This window comes from Octodon degus, unplaced genomic scaffold (assembly GCF_000260255.1).
Source record: "Octodon degus isolate 3935 unplaced genomic scaffold, OctDeg1.0 scaffold00321, whole genome shotgun sequence".
NCBI classification, from domain to species: Eukaryota; Metazoa; Chordata; class Mammalia; order Rodentia; family Octodontidae; genus Octodon; species Octodon degus.
The window spans coordinates 429,361-449,487 of record NW_004524897.1 but is presented as its reverse complement, the minus strand read 5'-3'; the positions used below and the strand labels follow the sequence as shown (position 1 = coordinate 449,487).

At 36.3% G+C, this 20,127-nt stretch overlaps 2 protein-coding genes across 3 annotated transcripts in view; both read right to left on the bottom strand.

The window, feature by feature from the left end:
- Window positions 1–1,786, bottom strand: part of Rbm41 (RNA binding motif protein 41) — a 77,180-nt gene extending 75,394 nt beyond the window's left edge. The window contains exon 1 of one of the 2 annotated variants that reach the window (XM_004647730.3): window positions 1,748–1,786. In XM_004647730.3, coding sequence (XP_004647787.1) covers window positions 1,748–1,755 — 8 coding nt within the window. In that variant the 5' untranslated portion in view covers window positions 1,756–1,786. The remainder of the gene's footprint in view (window positions 1–1,747) is intronic. The other variant, XM_023708001.1, reaches the window with a different exon arrangement.
- Window positions 1,787–7,994: 6,208 nt separating this feature from the next.
- Window positions 7,995–20,127, bottom strand: part of Nup62cl (nucleoporin 62 C-terminal like) — a 112,609-nt gene continuing 100,476 nt past the window's right edge. Inside the window, exon 8 of the mRNA XM_023708002.1 lies at window positions 7,995–8,266. Within this exon, the coding sequence (XP_023563770.1) occupies window positions 8,248–8,266 (19 nt within the window). The 3' untranslated portion in view covers window positions 7,995–8,247. The remainder of the gene's footprint in view (window positions 8,267–20,127) is intronic.

Here is a 20,127-nt window from a genome sequence, read left to right as displayed (position 1 = left end):
AATATTAAATATCTAATACCCTCCTTATAAAATCCTTAACCAGTAGGACTGTGATAACATATTTAAAAACCCTGGTAAATTTTATTTATTTAGTCTTTTTGAGACAGGGTTTCCCTATGCATTCAGTGGCTTTGAATTTACTTTGTAGCCCAGGCTGGACTTGAGCTCACCTTGTAACCCAGACTGGCCTCAAACTCGAAGCAATTCTCCTGCCTGAGCCTCTAGCTATGTGCCCCGCAAAACAACTCTGCAAAACAACCCTTTATAAATATAAGCAGAGTGCACATGCTCTGGAAAGAGTTGGGCCTATTTGGGGAAATTTTAAAGTATCTTTACATCCTTTTAAGTATCTTAATTTTTGGTATTTAGAATTCCAGAAGTTCTTGCTAAATTTAAGAGTTATTTTTATTCTTTTGTCTTATTTGAAACAGGGTTTTGCTATGCAATTCAGGATGGCCTTGAGCCCACTTTGTAGCTTTGGCTGGTCTCAAACTTGCAAGGATCCTCCTGGCTCAGGCTCCTTAGTGCTGATGTTACAGGCATGTGCCAGCATCCCCAGCTTTAAGGGTTGTTTTTAAAGTGAATATCCCATAGCCAAATATATCAACACATGTGAATGTCAAAAAGAAATGCTGAGTTTCAAAACAGAACAATTCATCCAATTATGTGTCCTCCTGTATAAAATTGAAAATGGGTAAAAGTAGAAACATTTTGCTCAGGAATAAACTAGTATATGGAAAAAATATTTTTAGGAGAAACAAAAGACAAGGAATAATGAAAAATTCTGGAAAGGAAAAAAAGGGAAGGGGAGAAGCAATCAATGAGGGGGACACAAAGGACTTCCAAGGTACAATATCCTATTTCTTAAGCTTGTAGTGGTTACAAGCCTTTAGGACTATTTTTTGAACTACACATACACACAAATTATATGCATTATTTTTCACTGAAATACACTGTTAAAATTTACAGGTGCAAAAATATTTTTTTTAATATGCAAAGAACTGAAAACGCAAAAGAAAATATCAGCAAGTACTTTAAATTCATCATATTATTCCAGAGCGGTGATTCTCTTGTAGAGTAAATACAAAAGAAATTTAATAAAGATCCTTAAAAGGCTTTCTGTCCTGTCCAAAATTTTTAGGCTCTGGCTCTTACCAAGGACCACCTAGTTGCAAACTACTATTTACTGAAGAACCAGCAGGGGGCACTGCTTAAAACAATGCCTTTTTTTTTCCTCTTTAATACAAACGAGTCGGTTTCATGCTTTCCTTAAAAATCTGTCAAAACAGATCATCATTTTCTTACTTTAAGATTTTAAAGCGCTACTTGGTTTTGGAGCCCCTGCAAGATACAAATAAATGCACCCATCCTGAGCCCGTCTCTTAGTATGAGGGGGAGGTAGGGCGGCCCGGGAGCAGTTGGCTTGGGTATTCCGGCCGCAGGAAGGTGTCCGCTAAAACCTTTTAGGTCTATCAGACACAGGAACGAGCCGCAGCACCTAGCAAGCACCTGCGGCTGTGCCCGGAGGCCATTGTTCTTGAAACCATCCAGGCGCGGCCCTTTTTGAACTTCACCCGGCAGGCCAGTCTAGCCCGTGTTCCCCGCTCCCTTCTCCTTGGTCTTCCCGCTCAAAAGAAACCACCTCCCAAGAGTGTTACATACTCCTAACAGAAAATCGGAAAATCCATCCTTCAAAGTAAAATGTAAAACAAATCTCTTCCCGCCTTCACCTCAGACAAACCCTTACCTCTTCATGTTTCCACAGGCCCCTAGTCTAACTTGAGTAAATAGGCCACGGACCGCAAGTCCCAGAAGTCTACGCAGCAGGGTCTACGGGTATTGTGATGCAGCGTGGGACTCTGGGAATTGTAGTAGCATACAGACACTATATACACAAACGGAAGAAAGTATGGAGTGACAAGTATATCAGATTAAATATTTATCTTTACCGTCTCTTTTAAAGATTAACACCTAAAATGTCCATCTCATCAAACTAAGAGTCACCTTTGACTTCTTGACTTTCATCCAGTATGACTAAACTCTAGCTATTCTCTTTAATTTTCCTCAAATTTATTCCTATAAATTTTTACTTTCAAGGATTTATTGGGCTAATCTGCTGTTTCCAATGAAACCTCTAGTTCATCCTCTATATTATAGTCTCGACGATAAATATTGCTTGCACTAGTGGTTCTTCTACCTATAATAGAAGAACCACTTCTATTATATGTATTCAATCACTATGTATTCAAGACTTCCAATTTCATAGATAATTGTAGTGAATCAAAAGAAAGGTATAAATACAGTGGTTAAAATTATAAAATGTCTTGGAGAACAAATAAAAATTTAAAAGTAGCAATCAGTGTCTCCAAGCAGGAGAACTAGATGGCTGAGGGTCAAGGACGGGAAAAAAAAACATTGTGTATTTTTGTGCCATTTGAATTTTGAATCACATATCACTTAATTAATTCATTAATTAAAGAGAGCTCATCTTATATCAGAAGGAGTCAAATTTTTAAAACAAAAATTGTGTATTTGAGGGTCTACACAACTTGGATTTGAATCTCAGTTCTGTTACTGACAATACGGCAGAACATTTTGAAGGCATTCTGGATTTAAAGAGTTGTGGTTTTAGGTAAGTTTCTTTTACTGGTCTAGGACACCTTCCTCAGATGTAAAATGGGGATAATAATTTAGAGTAACAGGGTGATTGTAAAACACTTATAAAATATGATGTAAAGTCACTTCATAATAGGGTAGATATTTATTAATAAATATTCCAGGAAAATCCAGTTGGTTCAGACTTACTCAAAGTGATTTGTATTGCCATGTTCAGCTTAGAGCAAAAGAGCAGTTACTGAGACAAAACAGAAAACCTCTTGCAACCGCATTCCTTCTATCTTGAGAACTTTCAGAAGGCTGAAAATATCATTGTAGGTAATAGAATTATACAAACTATACTAGATGCAATTGACTGTTCTGAAAGCACATAGCTGAATGAATGCAGACATAAGAAATACCAATTTGTAGCTTTGACAAGGAATAGGGACTGAATGTAAAGTGAATCGTATCATAGTTTATATCAAGTATCCCTATAAGGTTGCTGAACTGACCAAATAAACTGTTCTATTGACATATTCATCAATAAGAAAATGGAAAAAATACACCAAGGTTGCTAGTAAGTTGGAAAGATAGCAGAAAGTTGAAAAAACCTTACTCCCCAACACCCAACTTGTATATTTCTAATAAAAAAGTGTTGCTTCTGAAGTGATACACGCTACATGACAAATACACTAGGTGGGATTAGTGGAAAAATGAATGCCTAAAAACATACATATCTGTGGAATTGAAACTGAAAACCAATGTTATTCACCTGTACATAACTGTAGCCAGCCCAAGAGGCAGGTATCAAGGGACATTTGGAAAATTGCAGTAGAAAGAAAACCAGACAATTTCTAGCTCTGCCAAACTTAACTGAATGTAGCAACAGCTATTCTGTTTCCCACAGCATCCCATTCCTCACCTTAAAAGAACAACAGTATTTGAAAAGCTTTGTGATCTTGAGATCTACAAATGTTATACATGGGCACAGAGATCTTCCCATGAGGTAATTTGCCCCTAGAAGAATGTACAACAAACTGAAAAATATGTCCCATTTGTCTGATAATTTAACACCATTAGTTTAATTAAGCTGGAAGTTCATTAGCTTAGACACATATTCAGGACTTGTCCTTTTTAGGCACTTTGTTTGCAGCATACTTCTGATGAACACATTATGAAGCAAATACAATTCCAACATATGGAAGGTGTTAAAAACAAAAATCCCCTTTTGAATCTACTCATTTTCCAATATTAGGAATACATAACCATGATGTCTTTCTAGTTTATGAGATGAGGTAGAAATAATGTTATGGAGAGAATAAGTGTAGCATGTTTTTAAAGTACAAAAAATGGATAAGCAGGGGGCTGGGGAGATGGCTCAGTGAAATAAATGCTCCCCTGGCAAGTGCAAGGTTCTGAGTTCAATCCCCGGTTCCACGAAAAAAAAAATGGATAAGCACTGAGAAAATGTCAATATCACAAACTTAAGAGTTGTCCTTCAGCCAATATCTTAACTGGTTAACAAGTGGTTAGAAGGGGCTCAAGCCTCTGATCCTAAAAAATATGCTGCCTTAACATTACAGACAAACATGGTTTATTTCAGGGCTGGCCAAATAGCTCAGCAAGCTAAAATCCCTGCTTAGGCAGAGCACAGCAGCCGGGGTTCGATCCCCAGCATGCCATGTTGGCCCCACTCCTGGGTCGCACTGAGATGGAGACTGAAACTGGGTGTGGTGGCATGCACCTGTAATCCCAGCTCTTGGAAGGCTGTAAACAGGAGGATCACTACGAGTCTCACCTAGTAGTGAGACCCTAAACACCCTGTAGACCCTGTACCAAATACATAAAAAAATGGGCTATTTCTAAACTTTTGTCTAAGTTTAAAAATGGTTGAGTAAAGACCACAGCCAAATACAGCCTCTCTAGTACCTTAAATTGAGACACCCAGGAAACAACAACATAGCAACTAAAAAAGCACTATTCCAGGAATCAAGAAAAAGCCAACACGAGAATTTCAAACTACATACAATGTGAAGACCACCATAGAAAAGAACTTATCAGTCTGGAACACTACCCTCAGCTCCTTGGGAGTTCATATAACTGCTCTGATAAACCCAGAGTGTCAGCAGTACCAGAGAGAAACAATGGAAGAGTAGCAGTACCCTCAAGAAAAGACTATGGCATTGTAAGGTGCAGATACAGTGTGGCTTTTTTTCCACTCTGAAAATGACTCCTTTCACACGGCAGATGAGATGGAGAATAAATTTACTGCAGTGTCTAAAATACTTTGCACTAATATAAGCAGAAGTCATTTAGGGAAAGGGTTTCTGTTTAAGACTCAGCTACTCTGGAATCAGAAGTCACAACACAGGAACTCTAGGGGTCACCTGCTGACTATAACTGCATGGGGGCCAGGGAGATAGCTCAGTGGCATAAGTTCCTGCCTGGCAAGTGCAAGGTTCCCAGTCCGATCCCCAGCATTGGAAAAAAAAGACAGCATGGAAGAATAGGCCAGTCACAGATCCCCTGAGAAGTTTCAGCGGTAGCATGCTCATGTTGTGAAAGACACAGCAGTCCTACCCAGGCCAGTTATGTGCTTTTCTGAGAGTCTGGGTCTAAAAATGCTGACATTAAGTGCAGCAGATGGTTGTCCCTCTCCCTGTCGCTTATTCCCAGCAGAGCTCAGTGGTCTTTTTTTTTTTTTTCTAAATTGCTTTTTATTTTTAAAGAGAATAAAAAATAATTAAAAATAGAAACAATATAGAATTTCACTAAACAAAATGATAGGAAGTCAACAATGGTTATTATATTGCATAGCTGTCTTCAAATTACTTGCTCAGATTACCAGACATAAGCCTGTATGATTGGTCAAAAAATTATAAAAATTAAAAAGGAGACAGAAAAATTTTAAGCATTAACTGCTCCTTTCAACAGACCAGCAGAAATCAGTAGTACAACCATCCCACCTATCCTATGTACACAAATTATATATTTCTTTGTGCCTTCCTTCCTTCTTTTCTCCTTTCCCTTATCCTAGTTGTTCTCTACCTCTGAACAGTTTCTTTCCCTTTCACAGTATCCATTGTATCTTTCAGATCCTGTTTACTCTTTTGGGTTCTTACACTAGGGAAATAATACAAAGTTTACACATGTGGGTCTGATTTATTTCACTTATGAGCATGGCATCTAGTTGCATCCATTTACCTATAAAAGTCTTGAGTTTATCTTTTTTTGTAGCAGAGTAATATGTCATTGTATAAACAATCACATCATTTACCCATTCCTTAGTTGATGGGCATTTGGGTTATGATGTGCCCATCTAGTAACATAATTGGGAATATACCTCAACAGGGATAACTGCCATATCCTAGGGTGTCCAGGTGGAGGGGCCTCTGGAACAAGAGGGTGCCCCATGAGCCCATAGGCCACACATAGTAGTCAGATAATTTAGGACACACAGAAGAGCACAAACACTAAGAGTCCCTGGAATGAATATAACCTTAAGGCAGACATTACTGACCGACCAAAAAAATTCACTGACCGACCTCACCCAACATGTAATGCAGAGCAAGACTCAGTATTTACACAGCAGAAGTTAGGTATAAACCTTAAATACTCCCAAGCTGTGACGCATTGTTCCCTCACCCATATCTGATAGACTGCAGTGAGACAGGCTTTTGAAAAAACCACTCACTCATACATATACACAGAGGGATTAGTGACTCTCAAAGCACTACTGGATTACTCTGGAATCCACTTACCAGCCTCTGGCATCTTGTACGAACTAGATAAAAGCAGTAGCAGTTCCAGGGCAGACTAAACAATAAGAAAGTATAAGATATACTTTTATATCTTCCTTATTTTAATTTTATATTTATTATAAGGATAATCAGTAGTGAAAAGATAAAGGAATTTCAAAACTTTAGGGTAATGAAATCTAGTCTATCCTCACAAAACATTTTGGGAAAAATTCAGTGTAAACAATGTTCTTGTTTTGTAGAAAAAGTGTACTAACCAAGATGAAAATCATTTGTTCAGCTAATTAGGCAGACAAAAATAAATCCAGAATTTCTTTGAAAACACTATTTTCTTTACTGAATCCATGTGGAATTTAACTTATATGCTGACTACAAGAGTTGAATCTCCAAAAAACAATGGGGAAATATCTTTATCTAAGGTATAATAGTAGCAATATTGAACTAAAAGATTAAAGATCATTCAAAGTTCTACTCAAAAGCAGTGTTTACCCACGGATAACACCAGTAAGATGAAATGGTCTCTGGATTATCTTTAGTCTATAATTTTGAGCGGTAACAAGTACTTACCAGGATAAGAAACTGCTTCTTTGAAAAGTTTGGGGGCCAGGGAGATAGCTCAGTAGAATAAGTGTTTGCCTGGCAAGCACAAGGTCCTGAATTCAATCCCCAGTACCACAAAAAAAAGTTTGAAAAAGAAGAAGACCATGAAAGTTCTGGAATTTAGTCTACTAATAAGACTAGTACTAATATTTTAGAATTATTTTCTTTATATAATATATATCATTTACTATGATCACTTGCAGTTAGGAAAATGGAAATTTAGCTCAGTTATTATGAGAAACCGACCTCCAGTGACTTAAATATTTTTAAGAAGTTTATTTGATATACTTTTAGTTTTTGTGTATCAATTTTATTGATGATTTAAGTGGAACACAAGAGATTAGAATACTCTAGGCTGTGGAGATAGCTCTGTGGCATAAACGTCTGCCTGGCAAGCACAAGGTCCTGAGTTTGATCCCCGGTACCACAAGAAAAAAAAAAAAGCTCTAAAGCTAAGAACAACATAAAAATCATACATCATATAAGAAAACATGACTAGATACCCTGCAATTAAAAAGTAAGTGAATTCCCTGAACCCATTATTTTAAAAATAAGCTAATTCTGGGCCAGAAGTATAGTCCAGTGATAAGGTGTTTATCCATCATGTGTAAAGCCCTGGATATGACCCTTATATCAAAAACCAAACCAAACCAAAGGAAACAAAAACCTAGTTCAAATTCTAAATGCACCCTGTTCACTCCTCTGAATTCCTGCAACATACCTCCTATAGTTCATAACACATTTCCTTGTATTGTCTACATCATTTTTATACAGATAAGAATTAATTATGTCCCTAACTAGACAGTTTCATTGAAGGTAGAAACTTTATACAGTGTCTAGCACTTTACACTGAATAAAACAAGCACACAGTAAAGGCAGGTTGTCATGTACTTTGTGGCAAACATCTCTCCACAATTCATTTGCAGTGAGAAAGAATATATGAATTGGTAATAGGATATGAAATCTAGGTGGGTAAAATATACATCACACACAGAATAAACACCCAATAGATTGCTGCTGGACCAGTAGTAGCTTTTATTTAATTCTGAAAGTAACACTACAGTATAATCTGCAACAGTGCAATATTTCAATGGAAAAAAATGCATGCACACTTTTTTTCAAGCAAAGATTAAGTAGTACCTGTAAATACTACTCTATTAATACCACAAGAATGTATAGGTCATGAATAATCCCAAAAGAGCATGCTAGAGATAAGTCATTTAATTAAAGGAGATCTTCATATTGTGTTGCCACTCCTTGAGAAGACAATCTTCAAAAAACTTTACCTCTTCTACCTTCTTTCGACATGCCTACAGGGGAAAAAGTCACACAATCATTAATAGGAAGTAAAAATGTTCCAGGAACAGAATAACACGTACTGTCCCTCATTATGATTTATAAAACTTTAAATGTCATTTTAATAGCTTTAAGTTTTACAGAATACAAGAAAAAATATTTGGCTGTTTAGAAACTATGAAAACAGTGGCCTTTTGAAATTTTAGGTTTTTTTCTCTTTAAAATGAAAAACGCAAACAAAACAGTGGATAAATTTGTTCCTTTTCCACTCTGCCTAGCTGTCATGCAAATAAGTCTACTTGACACTCATATTTTGTTGGAAAAAACTGTTAGCTGGCTTTTTCATTCGTTACAGCTTAAAAGTACTATCTGAGGGAGTCATTAAACTGAGGGCATACATTTTTGGTGGGTCTTAGGTACCTATAAGCAAGTGAGTATACTGAGAATATTTACATTTCTGATGCTTTCTAATGACTTATTTAACTTGGTGATCCTCAGCTTTTCTCAGGGGCAGTGCATCACAAAATGGCACTGACTTCACCATATAAAATAGCACTCTTCTGTCAGTAAAATAAACTATTGAAGTAAATGTGACAATCTGAGTTTTTAAATCAACATACACAAGTAAAGTTCATCATTGGTTTTAGTGTTCATTAATCCTTAAGAGCATAAGCAATAACTGATGCCCAAGAAAAAAGAAAAATTTTCCAAAAGAAAAACACGATCAATTTAAAAATGCACTTGAAGTTTTTCAAGCCAATTGGGGTAGCACTGATGTTTATTGAATGTGCAAAGTGCACTATTTCATCCTGTTTTAAAGGATAGCTCTTTTGCAAGATCACAGTTTAAGAAAAAGTGATTTAAATGATGGCTGTCTACCAAAAAGCTAGAAACATAGTGTATGTTGAGCCTGGAAAAATACATTTCTCTTTTGCTGTAATAACTAATTCCATAGTTCAAGTTTTTCTCCTAAATTACATTTTTAATGTTACAGAAGCACAAACTAACAGTACCACAAACCATTAACTTGAGATCACATATGTCAATGTAAGCACATTCTTTTAATTTTCTGATTGATACATAGTAAATTCAAAGGTGTATGTTTATAACAATTTTAAAAATCAATAAGATGTCAAGAAACAAAAGTTAGTATTAAGGGAACCATGCTAAAAATATTTTGACACATCTTCTAATTAAATTCCCAGAAATACTTCTGTATTAATAAACTTTAAATTTTTAGGACTTTCATTGCATAACGGTAAACACTGTACCTGCATACATAATAATGCCAGAATTCTGGTTCAGTGATAAACCTCAGTCATTGAATTATGTATTACACTAGCAGGAAAATGCTAATAGCAGTCAAAACTTGTTAGGGAAAATATGCCATATACATTTTGAGATTATTCAAAAATAATGACACTGAACAATATGAAAATAGGAAAAAAATTATAGTCACAATTTTTAAACTTTAGTATATCCGTACAATACAATGTTATACTACAATATAAAAAAATGGAGCACTGATACATGTTACAACATGAATGAATATTGAAAACACTAAAAGAAGCCAGACATAAAAGGCCACATTCTGGGCTGGAGAGATGGCTCAGTGGTCTGAAGCACCTACTTAGAACAAGCTTAAGCTAAGCAGGGACCGCGGTTCAATCCCCCAGCACCACATGACAGCCAGCCCCGCCCCCTGGTGGGCTGAGCTGGCCACACAATAAATAAATAAATAAATAAATAAATAATTTAAAAAATTTAAATACGAGCCTTTTTTTTAAAAAAAAGGCCACATTCAATATGGTGCCATTTCTACAAAATCTGCAGAAAAGGCAAATTATACATACAAAGAGTAGATCAGTGGTTGCTAGGAATTTGGGATAGAAATGTAAAATAACTAAATTAGCAAGAAAAAAAATGTTCTAATAGTGAACTGCATGTGTTTATAGAACTAGATAGTCTTAGCTAAGTGGATAAATGGTTATGATTTATTTGTGTGCTTAAAATATTTTAAAAATATGATTTATTTTGTTGGGAAAGTTTTCGTTAGAATTGCTTCCAGCCAGTCCCATTATGATTTGGGAACCAATTTTTTTTTTTTTTTTGTGGAACTGGGGATTGAACTCAGGCCCTTTTGCTTGCCAGGCAAGTGCTTATTCTACTGAGCCATCTCCCCGGCCCCTGGAAACCGATGTTTTATTCAGCTTAGCCCACTTATAAATACTTCAGGTAAAATTTTAAAGACTTTTAAGAAAGATTATAGGGGCTGGGAAGACAGCTTGGCAGTATAAGCTTCTGCCTAGCAAGAGCAAGGACCCAGGTTTGATCCCTGTGGCACATGCTGTGCCAACCCTGGGAAGTGGTGGCACAGGCCTGCAACCCCAGAGCTGGGGAGGCTGAGACAGAAGGATCATTATGAATCTAACCGTGTACAAAACATGTAAATAGATAAATATTTAAAAGATTATAAAATAAGAAATTTTGTCATTAAAACTAAAGACAGCATTTTACTGTATTTAATTTATTTATACACATTATTGTATAGCATCTCATGCACTATCAAAAAAATCCATTGTACTCTCCTGCTCTTATAGTACATCTCTTCTAGAAAGATAATTGAAGTATTAGGAGAAAAAATATTTTAGTAGAAGAATGGTCAAAAGACAAATGAACAACCTATAAAATGATATAAAACTATCATGAACATTTAAAAACATTTACTATCATGAGTAAACAGAAGAATGAAAATCTGATCAGAGAAATATTACTCTCACCAATAAATCTGGTAAAGGATGATGATGCTATTAATGGTGATGATGGAAGTATTAATACTAGGAGTACAGAAAAATTGGTACTTTAACAAGTTACCAGTGAAAATACAAATTAGCACAACTTACCAAAAAGAAAATATAAATTAAAAGGATTAATTTTTTATTCTTTAGTGAGCATTTTAACTTCTAAAAGTTGTACTCTTTTTTTGTATTTTAGGGAAGGGTGTTCAGGATCTCACTACTAGATCAGACTCATAGTGATCCACCTGTTTGCAGCCTCCCAAGTGCTGGGATTACAGCCCTGTGTCACCATGCCCAATCTCAATTGTCCTCTCAGCACACCCCAGGGGTGAGGCTGGCATGGCAGGCCTGAGGATCGAACCCCGGTCCCTGTGCCTGCTTGTATGTGCTTTAATGCACTGAGCTATTTGGCTGGCTATTTAAAAGTTGTTCTCATGTGTAATAATCATGGCTGGATCTTAAAATTTACCTATAGCTAAGTTTACTGCAGTAAATTTAAGAAAACATTAGAAATATTCATCAATATTTAACAATGGGGTATAAATTTAAAGCCTATAGCATATCCACGCAATGGAATACATACAAGTCATTAAAATGTAGAATATTAAATAACATGGAATGATATTCATGTACACTCTTGGCAGCTTTGTATCTCCATCAAAAGCTGAATACATTCTGCTGTGTACATATGAGTAGATAAATAAACTGAAAAAATATACTGGACATTCAACATGATTGACTAGAGGAGGAGTTGCACGAAAAACACTCAGAGAAGACCCACTGAAACCTCAGGTACCAGAAGCAGAGGAGGGTCTTACACCTTGAATTAGAATGTTAATTGGGAAGATGCTATGTATAGGTGAAAACTAAGAACTGGATCCCTGGAGAGCTAAGCAGCCAGTGTGGCTGTTGTGCATCACCAGCCTTTATGAGAGTACTTGTAATGGCTGAGGGAGAAGACAATGAATGGGTGCTAGAGTGTAGTCCTGGTTCAGACTCTCTGTATTAGCGCTTTGACCACATTAGCTCTAATAAGATGAGAGTGGGTAGGTCAGGGTACTGCAGCCTGACTGTGTCTTCACTAGAACTCACCAAGGGAAAGAGGACTCCTGCAACCCCTAACCTGGACAGAGGATAAATGGTGAACAAGAACTGGGGATTTCCACAGTTCAAAAGCACTCCTGATTATGAATTGCTGAATCCCAAGATTCTAAGCCAGATGCTTCAGAATTCCTAGCAGCTCCACCATCTCCTGCAGAATCCCCAGCCAGAGGGAGAATACATTTGTGGATCCCCAGGCTCCCCTGAGCATGCCGCAACTCCCTGATCTTTGCCTTGTTAGTGAACTTGTCCAGATTCTGCCATCATATGTTCCTAGGCCAAAATGGGCAGGGTAAGATTTGCCCTATAAGCTGGCAGAGTGAATTCATAAAATTGGGTTTGCTTGACCTTGGTAGTGGAAAGGACAGAAATGATACTGGTGTGGTTTCATATAATCAGTCTGCAATTTCGGCAAGAAGGGAAAGGTGTGAATGACCGGCCTTTATGGCAAAGTAGTCACATATGACCTGAACACACATTCTTATATTAACTGTGTCTCTCTTATCTCTTCTTTCTTCTCTTTGTGTTTCTGTGTCTCTGTGTCTGTCTGTCTGTCTGTCTGTCTGTCTGTCTCTCTCTCTCTCTCTCTCTCTCTCTCTCTCTCTTCCCCCTCTCTCTGTGACACAGGGTCTCACTATGTAGCTGGCCTTGAACTCACAGTGATCCTGCTGCCTCAGCCTCCCGAGTACTGGGATTACAAGCACTCCTTCCTTCTCTTGTATTAACTGTCTGGCCTCTCTTTCTATTCTTTTCATTCTTCCTTAAATTACCTAGCCCCTTGTCTTGCTTTGCCTCTTTGCCACATTACAGGTACACAAATTTGTCAATAGGTTCTGACAGCCTTTTAACTTTCCTCAATTGCAAAGTATACTACCCTCCTCTAAAACACATCCTGAGGATCATAAAAATCGTAAAACCTTCAACACTAACCCTTCAATTAAACTAAAAGTTCTCCAATAGAACCTGATCCCATACTAATTTTTCCCCCATTTACCTGGTCCTCTCTATATACAATTATCCTCCTTTTTTCACCCATCCCTTCATCTTTTCTTCTCCACCTCTCTTTCCACATCATAGGATAACTGCTAATAACAACTGAATGTAGGCTATAGAGAGTACTAATAAAGGATAGAAGTATAAATTCCAGGTCTATCACATATAAGCAAAATATATGATTGGTTCTGTACAGAGTAAAATCATGTAAATTACTTTATTTATTTATTTATTTATTTATTTATTTTTGGCTGGAACCAAGGATTGAACTCAGGCTCTTGCACTACTGAACCATCTCCCCGGCCCACAATCATGTAAATTAAATAGCTAAAGAGCTAAATACTATCTTAGGAAAACTAAAACTGAATGCACAACACAGGAAAGCAGTATCTTACTAAAAATATTTTATCGATTACAAACTCCTTAACACAAGACTTAAATCCTCAACAATAAAAAAGGGAAAACATGGAGGAAAAAAAACCCCAGATATATATGCACACAGGATCATGGGAAAACAAGGCAATAAAAGACCTTTAAGGCTCTCCATCTCTCCAAAGGTAGATCCAGGGGGCACAGATAGAGAAGAAAGCAAAGACCAGATAGCAGAGGGCTATGAATTGTTTAAACAAGAGAGAAAAAGGAACTGGGGAAATGGTTCAGTAGAATAAGCACTTCCCTGGCAAGCACAAGGGTCTGAGTTCAATTCAGGTTCCGCTAAATAAATAAACAAATAAATAAATAATAAAGAAACCTGGCAAGCTCAAAAAGGGTATAACTTCAGAGTTTATGGAATTATCATACAAAAATGGTAATGCAATTTGAAGAAAACAAATAAAAAATTGGAAGAGCTGAATGACAAATTTTCCAAAATAGAGAATAAAGGAAAAGGTAACAAAATTTAAAAAGGCAGAAATGATCAATGTAGAGACAAGTTTTCTAAAACCAAGGACAAAATGTTAAACTATGACTAAGTAATCACAGAATACTCAAAAAAAAGAGGAGAGTAAGAATAACTCATCCAAAAGCTACTAGATGACACTAAAAGACCCAGCTAATGCTAATTTTAGTTAGAGAGAAAGTAGAAGACAGTAAACATGGAATAAAAAATTTTGTCTACCAAAATCATAGTAGAATACTCCCCAAATTTAAGAAAAGAGTTCAGGGTCTAAGTAAACTAGGTTTACAGAACACTGACCATGGTAACAAAAGAATCTCCCATGACACATCATAATTAAAATGCCAGACATTCAACAATAGTATTTTAAAAGTGTCAGAGAAACACAAAAAATGACATACTAAAGGTCACATTAGAACTATAGTTGACTTCTCAACACAAACTACCGGCCAAAGAGCTTGAAGTGAAATGTTTCAAGCCCTAAAAATAATCAGCTTGCAAAACAGAGTAATATAGCCAGCAAAGGTTTTCTTCCTATCTAGATGAATAAGGACGTTTCATGAAAAGGAACAACTTGAGAGATTTATGAATACTGGACCAGCATTCCAGAAAATACTAAAAAATCTAAACAGAAAAAATGAAACCATCTCCTGTGCATGCTTGGAGTGCCTGTCATTCTGGTCTTCTGAATATGTGCTGCTTGTCATGACACACCAGTTGCTGCCGTGCTGTCTCTCGGGTAGATGATTGTTTAAAAAGGAAAGGGGTGGTGAATGAAGGCAGGAGACAGGAAAAGGAGTGTTGCAGGACTGTCCTGCAACAATGCTGTATATGGTTAGATTTCTGGACTTATGTGTAAACATATACAATTCTTTATTCCTATTTTGAAAATATAGTTTAATTTTCTAAAAATTTTGTCATATTCTGTACGGACTTAAAGTTTAATATATCAATACTATATGAAAAATACTTGTTCCATATTATGCCTAAGATGTTTGATATTCAGACAGATAGTGAGGTTAAGCTCAACAGCCTAGGTTATATGGTAATAACAATAAGTTTCTCTTCTGGAGGGTTAACAACCTAAGTTTGCAGACCAAAAATTAGAGAAAAAAGAGGGCCACAAGGAAAGCCAACATTTTGGCCCTAGCCTTCCAAGGTCAATTAAGACTCAGGACATATGAGAACCTGTACTGTAACATCATGTAATTCAGTTGTGTCCCAAATTTTCTGATCAAGGAGATTATGGGGCCAAACAAGAAAGTGAATAATGATGTAGAGTGTGCCTAAGGAGAGTCAATGGAGAAAAAAATATTCTCTCAGGCTTTCACAGAGAGCACATTGACCAAGCAATGGCCATGACTTAACCACATGGCTGACACTGACAAAGGATCTACAATCTGAGGTACAGGGTCTCAGGATAAATCCTGAGGGGATTTCACTGACCTTATCAGATCCAAAAGCTACAATTCTTGTTACATAGGTTTTGCTCTATCTTGTTCTTAACCATCCAGCAGAAAGTACAAAAGCAAAGTACAAGAAATAAAGCCATGCTGTTATGTTGAGCTGTAGGGGACTCAGGTCAACAACTTCTGACATTGCCAGTCAAGTGGAAGACCCAGTACTATTATGGACTCCTGGACTAGTTTGGAATATTTTGCTGAGTTCACACACCTATAATATTTAAATGATGGAACTAAACAAGAAAAGGGGATATAGATAAATGATCATTTTGTATCTGTGTATTCAAAATGGTTAGGAGAGATATATAGCTACATTCTCTTAATTCAAGGAATAGAGGGATTTGTTCTAATAGTGTTTGTAAATAGGATATGACGTCTGCATCTTGTACAACAAATAACCAGTAGGAAGGCAGTATGCAATGTATTAATTATTGAAACTGTCCTAGCAATTTGATCTGAAACTGTCTCATTGCTATTTATTTCTCAATAAAATTTAAAAAAGAAATAAACCAACAAAGCCAAAAATCTAGATGGAATGAATACATCAAGCATGGTGAATTAGATTAAAAAAAAAAGAAAAGAAAAATGAAGCTGTCAACAACAGAGAAAGAGCAAAATGTTAGGAATTAATCACTACCTCTCAGTAATAGCCCTCCATGTAACAGCCTTAACAAAACAGTTTATCAGACTGGATCAAAACATATCCAGTTTGTTGCATTCAAGAAATCCATCTAATCCAAGAAGATATTCATAGACAAAAAAATCAAAGCATGGAAAATATGGTTTCACACACCATGACCCAAAAGCAAACAGGGTAACAATTCTAAGCACACAATTACTTCAAGCTAAAACTTTGCAGAAAAGACAAAGAAGGTTACTATATACTAGTTAAGGGGCTAATCTGAGAAGAGGAGATATTGTTGATAAAAATATACGTATCAAATATTGGAGCATCTCTCTTTATAAATGAATACTGCAGGACATAAAATATCAAATAAATACAGTCATAGTGGAGGATCTCAATATCCTACTTTTGAAAATAGATGAACTAAATGAAATATCCATAAGTAAATCTGAGAAATGAACCACACCCTTGAACATACAGACTTAAACTTTATTGAGTGCTTTACCCTACTCCAACAGAGTACACATTATTCTCTGCAGCAATAGAACATTCTCCAAAACAGATCATACACACAAAGTACACAAAGCCTGCTTAAATAAACATAAAAGAATCAAAATCACTATGTGTTTACTATCAGACCACTGTGTAATCAAATTAGAAATCAACAAGAGGGAGTAAAACATGGAAAATTTATAAGCACTTGAAAACTCAATAACGCACTCCTGATAAGCCAACAGGTCAAAGAAATCAAGAATTTCTCAAAGAACTACTATTAGAAATTCTATTCGATCTAGGTATCTTCCTAAAAGAGCCAGAGACATTGTACTGCCTGGATATATGCATCTAAATGTTTACAGCACCACAGTTCTAATTAGCTAAATCCTAGAAGCAGCTTGTATGGCCTTGAACAGATGACTGGATAAAGAAAATATGGCAACTATATACATAATGGAATACTACTCAGCTATAAAAAGAATAAATTTAAGATAATTGTAGGAAATAAACACACATGGAAAATGTAACGTTAAGTGTAATAAAACAGACACACAAACTTAAATACCATATGCTTTCTCTCATTTGATGAGGCAAGGTACAAGTAAAACATAAAATAAAGGATTTGTGTAAGGAAACAAAGAGATAGCTCTTTGTGCAAATGGAAAGGGGCCCAGGAGAATGAGGGCAAAAGAAGAGATGGGAAGAGGAAATAAAAAGATTTAAGATGGCTCAATTACATATAAAAATTGTCCACAAGGACTGTGACTATTATATGACATAAACATGAACTAACAATAAGACAAAAATGAAAATGAGGAAAGGGGATTTAAAGATGGAGGGATACAGGTGGGTGGGTTGAGGAAGGGGATTTAAAAAAGAATAAAGTTCTGTTATGTACTTGTACCTATTCCCTAAGATGAGTGTTAACTTCATTTATTGCAAACATGTTATAAAATTAAATTAAATTTAAATTATATTGACCTGAAGGGGCCTAAGAGATAAAGGAGGGGGGAGGGGAGCAGAAGAATGAGGGAAAATAATTAAGAAGTATGGTTTATATGTACCAGCTCCTCACAATGAATGTAATATTATGTACTGCAAGCATATACTAATAAAAAAGAAAAATCAGTGTATATCTGTATCTATCATCTATCTATCAATTGTCTCTCTATGAAGGTGGGTGGATGGATGGGTGGATGGATTGGTAAATAGATATTGTCTGCCCAGGCATAGCTAAATTCTGAAAATAGATAATTGTGGTATAATCTCTATGTACAAGTTCAAATTCCAGGAAACAGATATGCAAATAAATACTAACTATAGTATTGTATAATAAGTGCTGAAAATATGTACTATATCACATAATATGGACACAAAGAAGAGGATAAAGAATAATTAGAATGATAAGGAAGATTTGATAGAAGTGACGGCTCTTACACTACATCTTAATGTGGGAACAGCTACTAGGCAGACAATGATAGATACTTCAGTACTTAAGATTGAAAAACTGAACAAGTAAAAATGTGAAAGAAGAAAAAAACATTAGATGCTTGTGAAATCATAAATATCTCTTTAAAAGGTATGCTGCAAATAAGAGATAAGGTAGAAGAAACAGGTAGGGGTTAGCTTATCCACAGCACTTTGTATATTATGCAGAGAACCCGAATTTATCACTGGGTACTCAGAACTAGCAAGGAATTTTAATACAGAGAGAACTGGAACACATTATCCTTTTATCGAGATCTCTCTGAGAATAACATGAAAGTGAATTGGAAGGAGGTAAGATTCAGAAAGGAGACCATTAAGGTCTCTGAAGATGAAACATGCATTTACCATTGCTGCATTCCAAAACACCTACAAAGTAGCAGTAATGAAATTTTTTAAAAGAGAAAAAAGATAACATCATAAAAATCAGTAGGATGAAAACAAGATAAAAAATAACAACGAAACTTTGAAAATGGAAACTAGATTTATAGTAGGGAACTCTACAAAGGATATGAAATTAGTGGAACTAGGTAATTATGCTGTTGAAAGTGGAGCTGAAAATAGAATTAAGAAATATTAAGCAGTAGATCACTCTTTTCTTCTACATCCTATATCTGGTCCATTCTCCTTTCCAAAGTCCTGCAGATGACTTTTCTTTGCACAGGCTGAAACAGATTAGCTGAAACAGATTAGCATTGGATGAGGGGCATCAGGCAAAAACTAAGGACAGAGATTCTGGAACAACAAGGATGAAATGAAAGTTTACAAGGGATTAAGGGCAAGTTTACCAACTGAACCTTGAGCTTCCAATTTGTTCTCTAACAGTTCTAGCAATACTGGTCTATAGGTTTATTAATCTCAAGCCTGGAGGTGGAAGATACTTTTCCAGAAAATTTGGCTAGCTAAAGAGAAAAATGTGACATCCTGCACAAAAAAATTTCTAGACAAATTATCCTATGGTAAATTAACCAACACAACTAGGAAACCTTTAACTGTAACTTTCTCGAATATAAATGGGCAATCAAGAATCAAACATTTGAAGAAAGCCTTTACCATGGAAAAGACAAGGGCAAAACAAAACAAAATGGAAGAATCAGTCTAAGAAGTATAGATTAAAAAAAATCATTATTAATGGCTTGTAGGACATTTGCCAATAGCATATGGAAAGCCCAGGTTTTGATCTGTGGCATCAAGCAAAAAAAAAAAAATTAACATTCTCAGAGAAGCTATGAGATAAAAATAGAATGCTACTAAAAGTGCACATACACAATCACAAAAGAAGACAACAAGCTGTTGCAAAGTGAAAATTATAGCAGAAACCAAAGATCAATAGAAAAATTGGAATAAAAATCAAGTACACATCCCAGATATTTTTTACAGAAATACAAAGAAAAACTCCAAGGCAAAGAAAAGTAGATATGTTCAGTGTATGAAACAGAGGAGTGTTAGTGTTTCCAGAAAGAACTGAAACAAAATAGGGAAAGAAATTAGCAGAAAAGTAATTCAAGAAAGTAGCTCCAAGTGAAAGAAGCATTTCTTGACTCATGAATATAAGCCTCAGTGAGTCTCTTGCTACAGCAACGTGCGTGGGAGCACCAGGAACTCGGGCTTGGAGCGAGACACTTGGCATTGTTTTAAGAAAATGGCAGACAAACCAGACATGGGGGAAACTGCCAGTTTCGATAAGGCCAAGCTGAAGAAGATGGAGACGCAGAAGAACATCCTGCTGACCAAAGAGACCACTGAGCAGAAAGGAAGGCGGAGTGAGATTTCCTAAGAGCCCAGAGGAAACCTTGCCCTCATCATCTCTGAGACCCCTCAGTCATGATGTGGAGGAAGAGCCACTTGCAAGATGGACACGTCCACAAGCTGCACTGTGAACCCGGGCATTCCACGCCAATGCCACTGGCCCATGGGCCTCTGAGGGGAGCCCCCCTAATCGGACTGCCAAATTCTCCAGTTTGCCCTGGGATATTATAGAAAATTATTTGTATGTTGAATGAAAATAAAACACATCTCA